This window comes from Lipophrys pholis, assembly GCF_963383615.2.
Source record: "Lipophrys pholis genome assembly, chromosome: 19".
In the NCBI taxonomy this organism is placed as follows: domain Eukaryota; kingdom Metazoa; phylum Chordata; class Actinopteri; order Blenniiformes; family Blenniidae; genus Lipophrys; species Lipophrys pholis.
The window spans coordinates 21,436,632-21,449,764 of record NC_137647.1 but is presented as its reverse complement, the minus strand read 5'-3'; the positions used below and the strand labels follow the sequence as shown (position 1 = coordinate 21,449,764).

Below are 13,133 nucleotides of genomic sequence, written 5' to 3'. Positions count from 1 at the left end.
CCGCAGGTCAAACTCTCCGTGTTCTGCTCCTACCTGAAAGCCATCGGAGTGCTTCTGTCCTTCATCAGCCTGGTGCTCTTCTTCACCCACCACCTCCTCTCCCTCTTCTCCAACTACTGGCTGAGCAAGTGGACGGACGACCCGGTGGTGAACGGCACGCAGTCCAACAAACAGATGAGGCTCGGGGTGTACGGGGCACTTGGAGTGTCGCAGGGTGAGACGGCGCTTCTGCTGCTGCTGCATTGATTTAGCACCTCTGAACACAAAGCGTTCTGCTGTAGCAGCTTTCTGTGGTCGTACAGTGACATCTAGTGGCCCATGATAATATGGACTAATGATATAAATATGTTAGTCACTTCTTAATATAAGTCATGTGACCAGCTAACAGTGTTGGTCAAGTTACTTGGGAATAGTAATTAGTAACTAATTACTTCCCTGAGAAAGTAATCATTTCCTTTACTGATTATTTATTTCCCAAAGTAATTAGTTACTTTACTGTAGTTACTTTAAAAAAACGAGAGGCACAACCGAAGACGCTATGAAGCAATAGACGTTTCAGCCTCATTCTATTCGTTCTGCGGATTCTATCATATAAAACTGAATCAAATGAAACAGTTTTTTTTAAAAACCTGTTTTGTGGATGTCAATCTTCTTCTCACGGAGTTTCACTTTCCTGTGCTGCTTTCTCACTGCTCCCGCAGAGTGCACAGCGGGCGCTAAGACTTCTGCCTCCTTTTACTGAGTCGAACTCAAAGTAATGTTGGTATTTTCCAGCATTCACTGCTCGGTCCTGCGCTCCATGTTGTCTCCTGTTGATCACCACACTGTCTGTTGTTTACACTGTCTGTTGTTTACACTGACGTTTCGCGGCTGATACGTCACTGTTACGAGACAGAATCACGGTTTAGCAATGCAGTAGCACAGCCTGCTTGTAGAAAAGGAATGATAATCTAATTACTGTTTTCGGAAAACGTAATCCCTTACTTTACACGTTACTTGAAAAAGTAATTAAGCTTACAGTAACACATTACTTTTACTAAACAACTAAAATAAGAGGTGCAGGTTAAAACATTCTGGTTTAAATCTGCTTTCTGGCAGCTCTGTAGCCCCCTCTAGTGGCGGGCTGCTTTATTACAGTTAAAAGGCGTCTTACCCTCGTTTACAAACCTGTTATATTGTGGAGCAGTTTTTTGTTTTCTTGTTCACCGCGAGGTCATCCTGTTGCCACATTTGACCACCTGCCGAGTTAACCCTCAGTCCTGTCCTGCAGGTGTGGCGGTCTTCGGTTACTCCCTGTCCATGTCCGTCGGGGGCATCCTGGCGTCCCGCTGCCTCCATCAGTCCATGCTGTACGACGTGCTGCGCTCGCCCATGTCTTTCTTTGAGCGCACGCCCAGCGGCAACCTGGTGAACCGCTTCGCCAAAGAGATGGACACCATCGACTCCATGATCCCCATCATCCTCAAGATGTTCCTGGGCTCCATGTTCAATGTGCTGGGAGCGTGCGTCATCATCCTGATCGCCACGCCCTTAGTCGCCATCATCATTCCCGTTTTCGGTTTGCTCTACTTCTTCGTGCAGGTGAGCTGAACACGTAAAGCAAGCGCTCCTCTCCTGGCATGTGTCCGCAGACCTTTAAGTTTTTCTCTGCTTGTCTCTTCGCCGCACAGAGGTTTTACGTTGCATCGTCACGCCAGCTGAAGCGTCTGGAGTCGGTGAGCCGCTCCCCCATCTACACTCACTTCAGTGAAACGCTGCTGGGAACCTCCGTCATCCGGGCCTTCGGCGAGCAAGAGCGCTTCATCCACGAGAGCGACCAGAGGGTGGACCACAACCAGAAGGCCTACTACCCCAGCATCGTGGCTAACAGGTTAGTTTGGTGCTTAAATGGTTCAGAAAAGCAGGAGAACCAGCAGGTCAGGGCAGTGAATGCCTTTTTCCAAAAGTCATATAAGAAACGCTTCAAAACTGAATTCATCGTACGCGCAATAGAGACAAACTCAGGCCTCGTTCACACTGCAGGGTAAAGTGACCCACTTCAGATTTTCCACTCACGAGTGACTCATGTCCGATGTGTTTTGTGGCCGAGTGAAGGCGCCAACTCCGATTGTTTCACAGCAGACCCAGGCCTCGGTCCTATGTGGTACCAATTCTAATATTCTTTTACATGCGACTGCTTCGTCATTGACGTGTGACTGACGTCATGGACCAGCGCCGGAGATATTTAACTCTGCCAAAATGTTAAAAGCCGGCGGTATCCCCCAATTGGGGAGCCAAACTCTCTCACCTTTTGACTTTGTTTATTTCGTGCATTTGTGTGTTCATGGCGTGTTCTTTATTTCACGTGTAATAGTTTTACGGTTTTAACATGATTCCTACACAGGCCCAGATTTTTTTTAGGTGTCTGGGATTTACGTTGTTTGGGCTGGAAACAGTGAGTCACATCTGGCAACCCGGGTGCAGACCGGCGAAGCATGACTTCACGTTGTTTTCTGCGCTCTGGGGCCCTAAAACATCCGGTCTGATCACACGGCAGGTCGCGTTTGAAACGATGCGATCCAAGCAAATAAATCTGAGTTGAGCATCAAGACCTGCGGGTGTGAACGGAGCCTAAGATGACGCGACGCCAGCAACTGATGTTTTTAAGAATCTTCTAACAACTTCTCTTCTTCTTGTGGTGTGGATGAATGTGTGCAGGTGGCTGGCGATTCGTCTGGAGTTCGTAGGAAACTGCATCGTGTCGTTTGCCGCTCTGTTTGCAGTCATAGCCAGAGAGAGTCTGAGCCCGGGCATCATGGGACTGGCCATCTCCTACGCCCTGCAGGTACGCACTCACTGCCGCCTTCTGCAGAGCTGACGCATCGTTTACACCGGTTTGTGGACGTTACGTTGTCATTTAAACTGCACTATGAAGCGGGTATTAAATTGGCGGCTGCAGCCGGCGTGCTCTCACAGACTAAACGAGCGCACCTACAGACATCCCGTACTCTCACTAGAACTACGTCATACACCCGAGCTTAGCAGAGGTGGAGGACGTCGTGGTGTGGGTTCCACATCCGGGTACCCAGCCAACCACCCACTGTTCAGCTCCTCCCTCCGCGGTAACCCGCCACGTAACAGAAGACATAGTCCCAGTTAGTGAATCGTTGAAAAGTCCGGATTTAGAAAACTCATCAACACACTTGACCCAAGATATAATCTGCCTGGTAGAGAAACCTCTACTTTGTTTATTCAAGTGAGAGAGAAAAAAAGAAAATTAAAAAAATTGCAATTTCATGATTGTGCTGTTTAATAAATTCTGCTTTGGCAAAATTCACTTTGTTGTGATTCCCCCCTTATTAAATATTCGCGTTTATTAATGTGTTGTGAACAAGAATTTTTTAATGTAGACATAGAGTCGTCACACTGGTGTGATTGATGCATCAAAAGTGTTGATTTCAGGCTAAATATTGAGATATGTATCGTGATACGGCCGAAGAATATCGAGATATGGATAAAAGGCCATGTCGCCCAGCCCTCATGTCGAGACAGTTGCATGAATAAAGTTCTCACATCTTCTCACATTGAAGCCGACGTTATGAATGAGTCATCCTCACCCCACACCCCCCTCTGTGCAGCTGACGGCCTCACTGACCTGGCTGGTCAGGATGTCTTCTGATGTGGAGACCAACATCGTGGCTGTGGAGAGAGTGAAGGAGTACAGTGACACTGAGAAAGAGGTACACACACGCACGTACACACACACACACACACAGTCTCTTTTATGTCAAATGGCTAAAAACAACTAAAACTGTTAGATAAGGGTTAAAAGGAAAAACACCACAATGGCAAAATGTACCAAAACAGCTTAAAACAACTCAGAAACTGAAACAAATTGAAATAGAATAAAATGTTGAGTATATATTGTGATACAGACGAATCAGACTGAGAGCCAATAAAAAGAGAATTTCATTTCTTTATTCTTGCAAGAAGAGCTAATGTCAGAGTACAACCTTTACCGGGTGTCCAGAGAGCGCCTTCTGAAAGGCTGAATAGATGAACGACCCCGGCGCTTCCTGGGACTGCAGACATTGAAGGTTACAAAAAGTGGCACAGCACATCCTTGAAACAGACTTGCACATCATCCTTTACGAGACAAAAACAAGATTTCCATAACCTGATGAAACTTTAACTGTAAATTCAAAATGTTATTTGACTCAACATTTGTTCAGTCATGCAAGCATGCGGTGGTCATTCCCTCATTTCAAACAATTTATTGAAACAAAAACCAAGAGCAGTGGCGTTACACCACAACAACAACAACTGTCAATAACTTGTCATGTGACCTTGAGCATCAGCGACAGCATTACACTACAATGTGTACATTATTACAGTATTACAATTACAGGTCAGTCTATTTCCCACACAGCTTGAAAGCTGCCGATTCAGCATGGTGTGTGTGTGTGTGTGTGTGTGTGTGTGTGTGTGTGTGTGTGTGTGTGTGTGTGTGTGTGTGTGTGTGTGTGTGTGTGTGTGTGTGTGTGTGTGTGTGTGTGTGTGTGTGTGTGTGTGTGTGTGTGTGTGTGTGTGTGTGTGTGTGTGTGTGTGTGTGTATTTTAAGATGTTAACGATGAGTGTGTGTCCCGTGGTCACCAGGCAGAGTGGAAACACGAGCCCTCCGCCCTCAGCCCCGGCTGGCCCACCGTCGGCCACATCGAGTTCAAGAAGTTTGGCCTGCGTTACCGTGACGACCTGGACCTGGCCATCCGCAACATCAGCATCAGCATCAGCGGCGGGGAGAAGGTGGGCTTCACATCACGCGCTGTAACTCTGTGAGTGTGTGTGTGTGTGTGTAACGCTCGCCTCCCTTCTCGCCGCTCAGGTGGGCATCGTTGGGCGAACGGGAGCCGGGAAGTCGTCCCTGACTTTGGGTCTGTTCAGGATCATCGAGGCGGCCGAGGGACAAATCTTCATAGACGGCGTGAACATCGCTGAGCTCGGCCTCCACGAGCTGCGATCCAGAGTCACCATCATCCCCCAGGTCGGAGAAAAAACTGGACAATAACAATTGACCAGATGATCATCAGTACCTTTTCAACATCTTTGGCTTTTAATGGATTTTGTAGAAAATATATCAGCAGCTGCAGATAAGAAACCACCGTCTGTTTTCTCTGAGTTAAATAAAGCTTTTGACTGGAAAAGTGACCCGCGGTGTTCCACAGGGTTCAGTTTTGGTACCAGAATTATTCAAACTTTATTTAAATCATATGTTTACAATATATTCTAAGTAAGAATTTGTTACATTTGCTGATGACACAAATTGATGTTTCTCAGGCTCAAAGAATTAGTCATGAGAAAAGGAAAGGAGTTGGTTGTGTTTGATACTAAAACAAAATCAATAAATGAAAATTAAACAAAATGTGAGATGTTTGGATCAGCAGCCAACTAGTGATGAAATAAAACTGAAGTTGCGTTGTAAAGTGTATATGAATGTACATTTTTAGATGAAAACATATAATGTATTAAACCAAATAATCAAAATCTATAGTTAAACTCTCCGTGATGAACTCAAATGCAGCTCGCCGTTAATTTTCAGTAAAACTGTAAAACCCAGACTTACAGTTCAGACTGACGAGGAGAGAAAAGCAATGTCAGTGTTGTGATGTTCTTTCTCTCTTTTATTGTTGGTTTTTGGTTTTGGGTCGTGAATTGTTCATATCCCAGGTTATTTCCCTAGAATTTACAGGATAGACATCAATAAGCCACTGGCTGTTTTATTTCTTGGTCATTTAAAGTCGTTTTTTTGCATTTGAAACATGTTTAAAACAGTTTAAAGTCTCTAAACAAAGACTGCTTCTTATCACCTCTGAGCCCCAACGTGAGTATTTTCTGTGCGTCCAGGACCCGGTGCTGTTCTCAGGCTCTCTGAGGATGAACCTCGACCCCTTCGACTCCTACTCCGACGAGGACGTGTGGCGGGCGCTGGAGCTGTCGCACCTCAAGAGCTTTGTGTCGGGCCTGCCGGATAAACTCGGCCACGAGTGCAGCGAAGGAGGAGAAAACCTCAGGTACTGTATGCTCTCATGTGCCAAACCAACGGAGGAATCACTTTTTCTACATGTGCAATGGAGCCTAAGGTGGAAGTAACTGTGTGTGTGTGTGTGTGTGTGTGTGTGTGTGTGTGTGTGTGTGTGTGTGTGTGTGTGTGTGTGTGTGTGTGTGTGTGTGTGTGTGTGTGTGTGTGTGTGTGTGTGTGTGTGTGTGTGTGTGTGTGTGTGTGTGTGTGTGTGTGTGTGTGTGTGTGTGTCTCTTCAGCGTGGGCCAGCGGCAGCTGCTCTGTCTGGCCCGAGCTCTGCTGAGGAAGACCAAGATCCTGGTCCTGGACGAAGCCACGGCGGCCGTCGACATGGAAACTGACAACCTGATCCAGTCCACAATCCGATCCCAGTTCGAGGACTGCACCGTGCTGACCATCGCTCACCGCCTCAACACCATCATGGACTACACCAGGTACACACACACACACACACACACACACACACACACACACACACACACACACACACACACACACACACACACACACACACACAGTGTCTCAACACCATCATGGACTACACCAGGTACACACACATACACACACACACTGCCTCAACACCACCGCACACCCGCAGCACGCCGCCTGGACATTAATGAACCAGTCGTTCAGAAGTGGATTAGTTATGTTTACCATGTTCAAACATTATTGTGAAAAGCCTTTTATCGAAGGTTCCTGCTCAGGTTCTTACATCTTCTCCCTCACAGTGCGTCTTCATGCTGGTGTTACTTCCTCTGCTCAGCTCTCGTGATGCTTTATCTCCTCTACACTGCAAAAAAAGAGGAACCCAAATATAAGATATAAACATGAAATATGAGAAGGAAATGTCTTGAAAGGAGTGAAAATATCTTCAAGTTTCTTGAATAAATAAAGGCTCAATAAAAATTAAATCCAGATTTAATACTAAATCTAAAAAGAAGTACATAACTTTTAAAACAAGCTCAATAATCTATCATGTCATCAGGCCAAATAATTTGCAGCGTATGATTTAACTAAAGTGTCACAATCCCAGATAAATAAATTAGCAACAGCAGTTAAATTAACTGAAAAATCTGGGTCGATAGTTTTGTTGTCATTTTTCCCACTGATGTACAGGACCAGATCCTAACATCCTGGTCGCAGCCCCTCAGAGCACTGATGGATTTATGTTTACAGAGTTATTCACATTAGCCAGGTGGTCATAATCACCTGCCTTTCTACATCTGTTTCAGGGTCCTGGTGCTGGAGAAGGGGCAGATGTCAGAGTTCGACTCTCCGTCCAGCCTCCTGGCCCTCAGAGGAGTGTTTTACCATATGGCCAAAGATGCAGGGCTGGTCTGAAGGAGGGAGGGGGGGCGGGGAGTGAGGGGTGAGGGGTGAGGGGCGAGGTCTCACCCAGGCCTGGAGTAAGAGAGCGGCGGCGGCTCCCCTCAGCATGTTGCTCTGCCCTGCTGGTCACAGGAAGCTCAACCACGCGCCGCCTCAGTAATGACCCTCCTGCGCTGCGGGGGGCAGCAGAGAGTCTCGGCAGGTTTGTTTTAGTGCTCGTTCTTTAGTCTGCGTCTGTTTCTGTGCTGCAGGCGGGAAGTTTTCTAGCAACTGAAGTAGGAATGTGAAAACCAAAACCTCCAGAGGGGAAAACAAAAAAACAACGTTTGAACAAGTTTCCTTTTGTTTTAGTGCAAACGTGTCTCCAAAAGTAGTTCCTCTCAAAGAAAAACCTATTTAATTGAAAGTTGATGGAAATTCATGTGTTTGCAGCTTTTATTTTTACTCAGAACTGCACCAGACGATGTGATCTCCTCTTTTACGTGATTCGTGCAGCAGGTTTCTGGCCTGCAGCTAAAAGGAAGCTGGATTCCACTTCAACGTGACGAATGCTGAGCTCAGCAGAGACGAGTTGTATTTCTTTCAAAAGAATCAGAAAAGGGCTGTTGGTGGAGTAGTGGTTTCTGTGTGGTGGAGGTTTTTCCTGGAGGCGAGCCGGCGCTCACGACGCTCGCGTTGCTAAATGCTGCTGCGGGAGATTTTTATTTTCCAAATATTGCTCCAGTCTGCAGCCGGCGCTCACTTTTAATGGCTTTCACGATGAAGTCACGAGGACGGCCAAAACACCTGCGGATCGAGTGCAGGATGGAGGCGTGTGCGTGCGTGTGACAGTATTTGTGCATGTTTCATTTGACGTGTGTGTGCTGACAACGACCTGTAAATGTAATTCAGAAACAGAAACACCTCGGAAGGAAAATACGGAGATAAAAAAAAAAACTCACTTTCTCCTCCCATGATGCAGTTTTACCTCAATGTTTGGACAAAATAACCACAAAGTTCAAAGTGTTGAATAGGAAAGTGGATTTTAAAACTTGTCCAAACCACAAAAAAAAAAACCTACAAATGACGGACTAAAGTAGAAACTAAAACGTCTCGCGAAGCTGAATTGGTGTCAATTGCTTTTGCATTTCATAGATTCCACAGAAGTACAATTTTAGTAAATATACTTCAACAATTTCTACAACTTGGAATGAAAAGAGAGTCTGTAAGTCTGAACTGGGGGCAAAAAAAACCCCAGGAGACATTTACAGGTCCTCTGTATACACACACACACACACACACACACACACACACACACACACACACACACACACACACAGACTTCCCCGCCGTCTCTTGATTTCTCGCTTTAAGTTGACCTTTTTGTGTGTTTGGACGCTTCCAGAGCCGAAAGCAAGGCAGCAGTTGTTCCAGGACTGAATGTAAATCCGTCTTCACGTCTCCGACGGGCGTTTTGACCAAAATGTTCCGGACACCCGGGTCAGAGGGAAGCCGCCTCGGTTTAAAAGAAGCGTCGGATTCAGGTCAGAGTGAAATCCCATTTGACTCGGGCTGAATCAGTCAAATAGTGAAACCACCAGAGCGAGCAGCGACGTCACGAATCTTAAAGCCGGAAATCCAAGTATCGTGGAGACGCAGCGCAGTTCTTATCAGTACTCTGCACTAAAACTTCACGAGAAACGCGGCTCCCCCTGACCAAGTGGCCTTAGGTTTTCTTTTTTGATTCACGTCGTCAAACCATCTGGAATCTTTAGTGGTTTTTCTTCAAATGTCCTCTGACGTGATCTGAAACCTTCGATTTGATCTTCTCTCTGACCCACATGTTGGTTTTATTGTGTGTTTTCTGTGATTTTTATTTCTTATTATTTTGAAAAAAGCTTTCCGGATCCCTCCGTGTTCTTTTCCGTAGAACCTCCTTCAGCAGATGGTTTTACTTCGTGGAGAAGACTCCACGTCAACACCTTAAAATAGAAAATCCAAAGTTTAGCATGTTATCATACGCCGATGTTTAGTTTTTGTTTTGTTTTTTCGCAAAAAGAAAAGAAATTGATGGACTTTAGTGCTCAGTAATTCAGTACAAGTAACAAACTGCAGCCACATTAATTGTGAAATGAAGGTTGATTTTGCTCAGCGTTGTACCTTAAATCTCATTTATTTAAATATTAATGGCCTGAATTTAAAAATGTTAACGTTTCAAAAGTACATTTATGTAAAAATTATGATTTATCTTTTCAGTCGGATAAATAACAGCTGGAGGAGTTAAAAGAGGCATTTATATAATAATAATGAAAAAAAAAAAGGTTTCTAAAATGTCGTGTCCAATAGAAAAGTGACATTTTAAACCCTTTGACATCCACATTGTACAACAATCAATTGCTTTTTTTTTTTCATTTTATTTTGGAATTTTCATTTCCAAATCACATTGTGCACCAATGAAAAGGAAAAGATTCTGAGTTCACAGGCTGCTCGTTCTGGGAACCACATTCCATCTCAAAAGGCCTGAAATTAAAGAACAAACTACATTTTTTCACAAACCTGACGCGGTTTTCACCCGATAAATAAAGAAATCCAGTGAAACGTGCAGCAATTTCATTTCGTTTCCTTTTCATTTTGTTGCATCAAAAGAAAAAAAAAGTAAAATGATGTTGGTTCAAATCTGAAGGAAGATGTGATCGTTTGACGTTGAATTAATCAGAAACAAAAACAAACAACGTGGTTTTTATAATCTTCCTCTGCGTGTTTGTCCTGTTGGGCTCTCGGGTTCCGAAATCCAACCTGTTTCCACGGAAACGCCTCCACAGACTGAATGTACCATCCTGGGCTTCGTGTCCGAGCGCCGCAGGAAGTGGCCTCCTGCTGCCCCGCCCCCGCCCCGCTAAGCCCCTCCCACCACCCCCCGGCCGCTCCAGACGCACAACATGTAGCATCGAGTGCCAAAAAAAATAAAAACCCAAGTCCTGATCAATAACCACCATCAGCAGCTGTTTAGAGGGATTTATTTATTTATTATTTTGTATTTGAAGCCTCAGGAGCTCTGCAGGTGTCTGATTTGAACTTCTGGTAGAAACCTGCGGTAACTTCAGTGCCAGTCGCAGTAATTCCAATGTTTCCGATCTCACAGTCGGTTCCAGTGTGTTTTGCTGGTTCTGGTGGACCGTTCCTCCTCTCCGCTTCAGCGCCGTGGAAAAGGTTCTCCAGTCACGGGGACGTTTCCACTGGTCAGGTTGATTATCAGTCCCGTTGTCAAGTGATCGTGAGGACGTCCTGTAACTAAAGTAATACTCTGGTAACTCTGGGACTGTTTCCCGCCAGGACTCGTTGTCCACATGGTGTCTCTGCTGTAAGATTTCTGCTTTCTGTACAAAAAACAAACAAACTCGCAACGAAAAGCTCTGGCTGTGTCTCGGCACGTGTGAAGCATCTGGAAACTTTAAAAGAAAGAAATAAAAGCCTATTTCAGTTACATATTTATAATTACAAAGATGCTTTACATGTGTGACATTTTGTGTAATTTCTTTTGAAATAAAAACTTGGTATGAGTACAAACGGCTGTGAAAACGTTTCTGCATTCATCAGATTTGTACATATTGTAGCAGAAACTCCAGAAACGCGTTTGTCCGCCTGGAAGAAGACGAAGCTGTGGACAGAAGCAGGAAACATTATCTAACTAGAAACAGGCTCTCGGTAGAGCGCAAACCTTCGCCAACGCCACACTTGTCACCATGGAAACCAATAGATTACAAGCTTATTTGATCCACCACACCTTCCATCATTTGTCATGGTCGCTTGAATTGCTTCATGTAATCACCATGTGACAAAGATTTTACAGTTTCTGTGTGACCCTCTGACCTTTGACCCCGAACCAGGGTGATGATGTCACCGCGTCATGTGGCATGTCAGAGGATAGGAAATTGAAAACGGAACATTTTGGCGTTAGTTTTAATCCGACTGATGTCAAACCAACTACGTTATGATGGAAATACGTTTGACCCCCTTTTATTTTTTTTTACCTTTGACCTTTGACCCAATTCCTCCCAATATTTATTGAGCCCATTTTTGGATCGAGTCAAATCATCCCTGAAAATTTCCTGCAATTCAGGTGAATAGGATTTGCGAAAAGTTGTTCAAATTGGTCCGTACGAACCAATAAACAAATAAATACACGCAGCCAAATACATAACCTTTGTCCCAACGTTCACGGGAGGACGCCAAACGCCGTGGAAACCAAGTGAAGAAGAAGGGAAACCGTCATCAGGGACGACGAGAGCGGTGGGAAACAATGTCGATACCAGCAGATGGCGGTAATGCAACTTTATGAATGCAAACGGCTGTTAAACCCCAAAAGAAGAAGATATATAGAGCTATAGGTATAGTTGCATCTGCACACGTGCAAGTCGATGGAAAACAATCAGACAAATTGTTTCATGCAAACGGTCACAGTGTTGAGTTTGAGTCCCCTGAGTTGGAGGAAGTGGTGAAGCTCTGGAAGTGGAGGAATGAAAGACGGACGGGATTTCTGAGCGGAGAGCAGAACTATTCATCCACGACTGCCTCCAGCTGAAGTCCAGAGTGATTTGATGTGTGATGACAGACACATCAAAATGTCTGGGACTTATCAGCGTCAACCGTGAGACGGCAAGCAGCTGTGACATGAGGACATGGTCCATGACTTTAGTGAAACAGCCAGGAAGCAGACATTTTTAAGGCGATGAACTCCGACTAAATAAAAATGTGTTATTTAACGACGTGACTGAATAAATTACAGGGTTGTTTGTTTGCCTTTTGCTAAAACACAACTTTGCAAACGAGGCTGTTGTTTCTTTTATCAAAACACTTAACACAATTCACAAAACCACACACACCCAAAGTTCAAAATACCTCTTATATCCTGCAAAATGAAGCGCTGCAACCAGAACTACATACAGAACCATCAAACTACTGCACCAAGTGGCACACACTCCTCATATTACCTGGTTTTGTCTAAACAACCACACACTTAATGTAAAGCACTCTCATCTTTAGTATATTTTGCCCGAAAATAGTTCAAATTGTAGAAAATACTTCAGATTGTTCACATATACAGTATTACAGTATTATTTGCAGATACAAACATGTTGGTCATGCATTCTTTTTTTTTTTTTTTTTCCACCAAACAAGTGCATACGTTCCACTGCCGTGCTGAAGATCAGTCAATATGTCTTCCACACTGGGGAACCATGTTACATGTAGTGTACTGCAGTCAATAGAGTTTCTGTCTAAAGTCACATTATAAAGTACTTTAATTCTCACTTGGGTTCGCTTGAGAATTTGAGCCGGTGTGGACAGACTGGCTTGTTGAACGTTGTTGAACATGATGCCTTGGATGACGATGACGTGGCTTTCAGGTTCTTTTAATCAGATTTCATTATTTTCCACAAACAAATTTACAATGGCAGGTGTGTGCGTGCGTGCGTGCGTGCGTGCGTGCGTGTGTGTGTGTCTTTTTAAATAATTGTGCTTTGCATGTTATTTTAGTGTGTTAACAATTCGTAAAAAGATGTTGGTTGATGTTAGTTGTATTATGTGTGTGTGTATATATATATATATTATATTTCTAAAAACACTCAGTATCTTTTTTTATTTTATTGAGGTATGAAGGATTGTTGTTTTCCTTGAATTATTGTCTTTTTTTAATCAGTTAAACTAGAATTAGAATCCAAGAAAATCACATAAAGTACAACTGGGACAGGAGTTGATTGTTTTTGTTTTT

At 44.2% G+C, this 13,133-nt stretch overlaps 1 protein-coding gene across 1 annotated transcript in view; it reads left to right on the top strand.

Moving 5' to 3' along the window:
* abcc1 (ATP binding cassette subfamily C member 1 (ABCC1 blood group)) overlaps positions 1-9,416 on the top strand; it is a 37,189-nt gene extending 27,773 nt beyond the window's left edge. Inside the window, exons 22-31 of the mRNA XM_080488321.1 lie at positions 7-214; positions 1,271-1,581; positions 1,671-1,870; positions 2,698-2,824; positions 3,618-3,719; positions 4,636-4,782; positions 4,862-5,020; positions 5,881-6,047; positions 6,295-6,489; positions 7,288-9,416. Coding sequence (XP_080344447.1) covers positions 7-214; positions 1,271-1,581; positions 1,671-1,870; positions 2,698-2,824; positions 3,618-3,719; positions 4,636-4,782; positions 4,862-5,020; positions 5,881-6,047; positions 6,295-6,489; positions 7,288-7,396 — 1,725 coding nt within the window. The 3' untranslated portion in view covers positions 7,397-9,416. The remainder of the gene's footprint in view (positions 1-6; positions 215-1,270; positions 1,582-1,670; positions 1,871-2,697; positions 2,825-3,617; positions 3,720-4,635; positions 4,783-4,861; positions 5,021-5,880; positions 6,048-6,294; positions 6,490-7,287) is intronic.
* Positions 9,417-13,133: the final 3,717 nt, after the last annotated feature.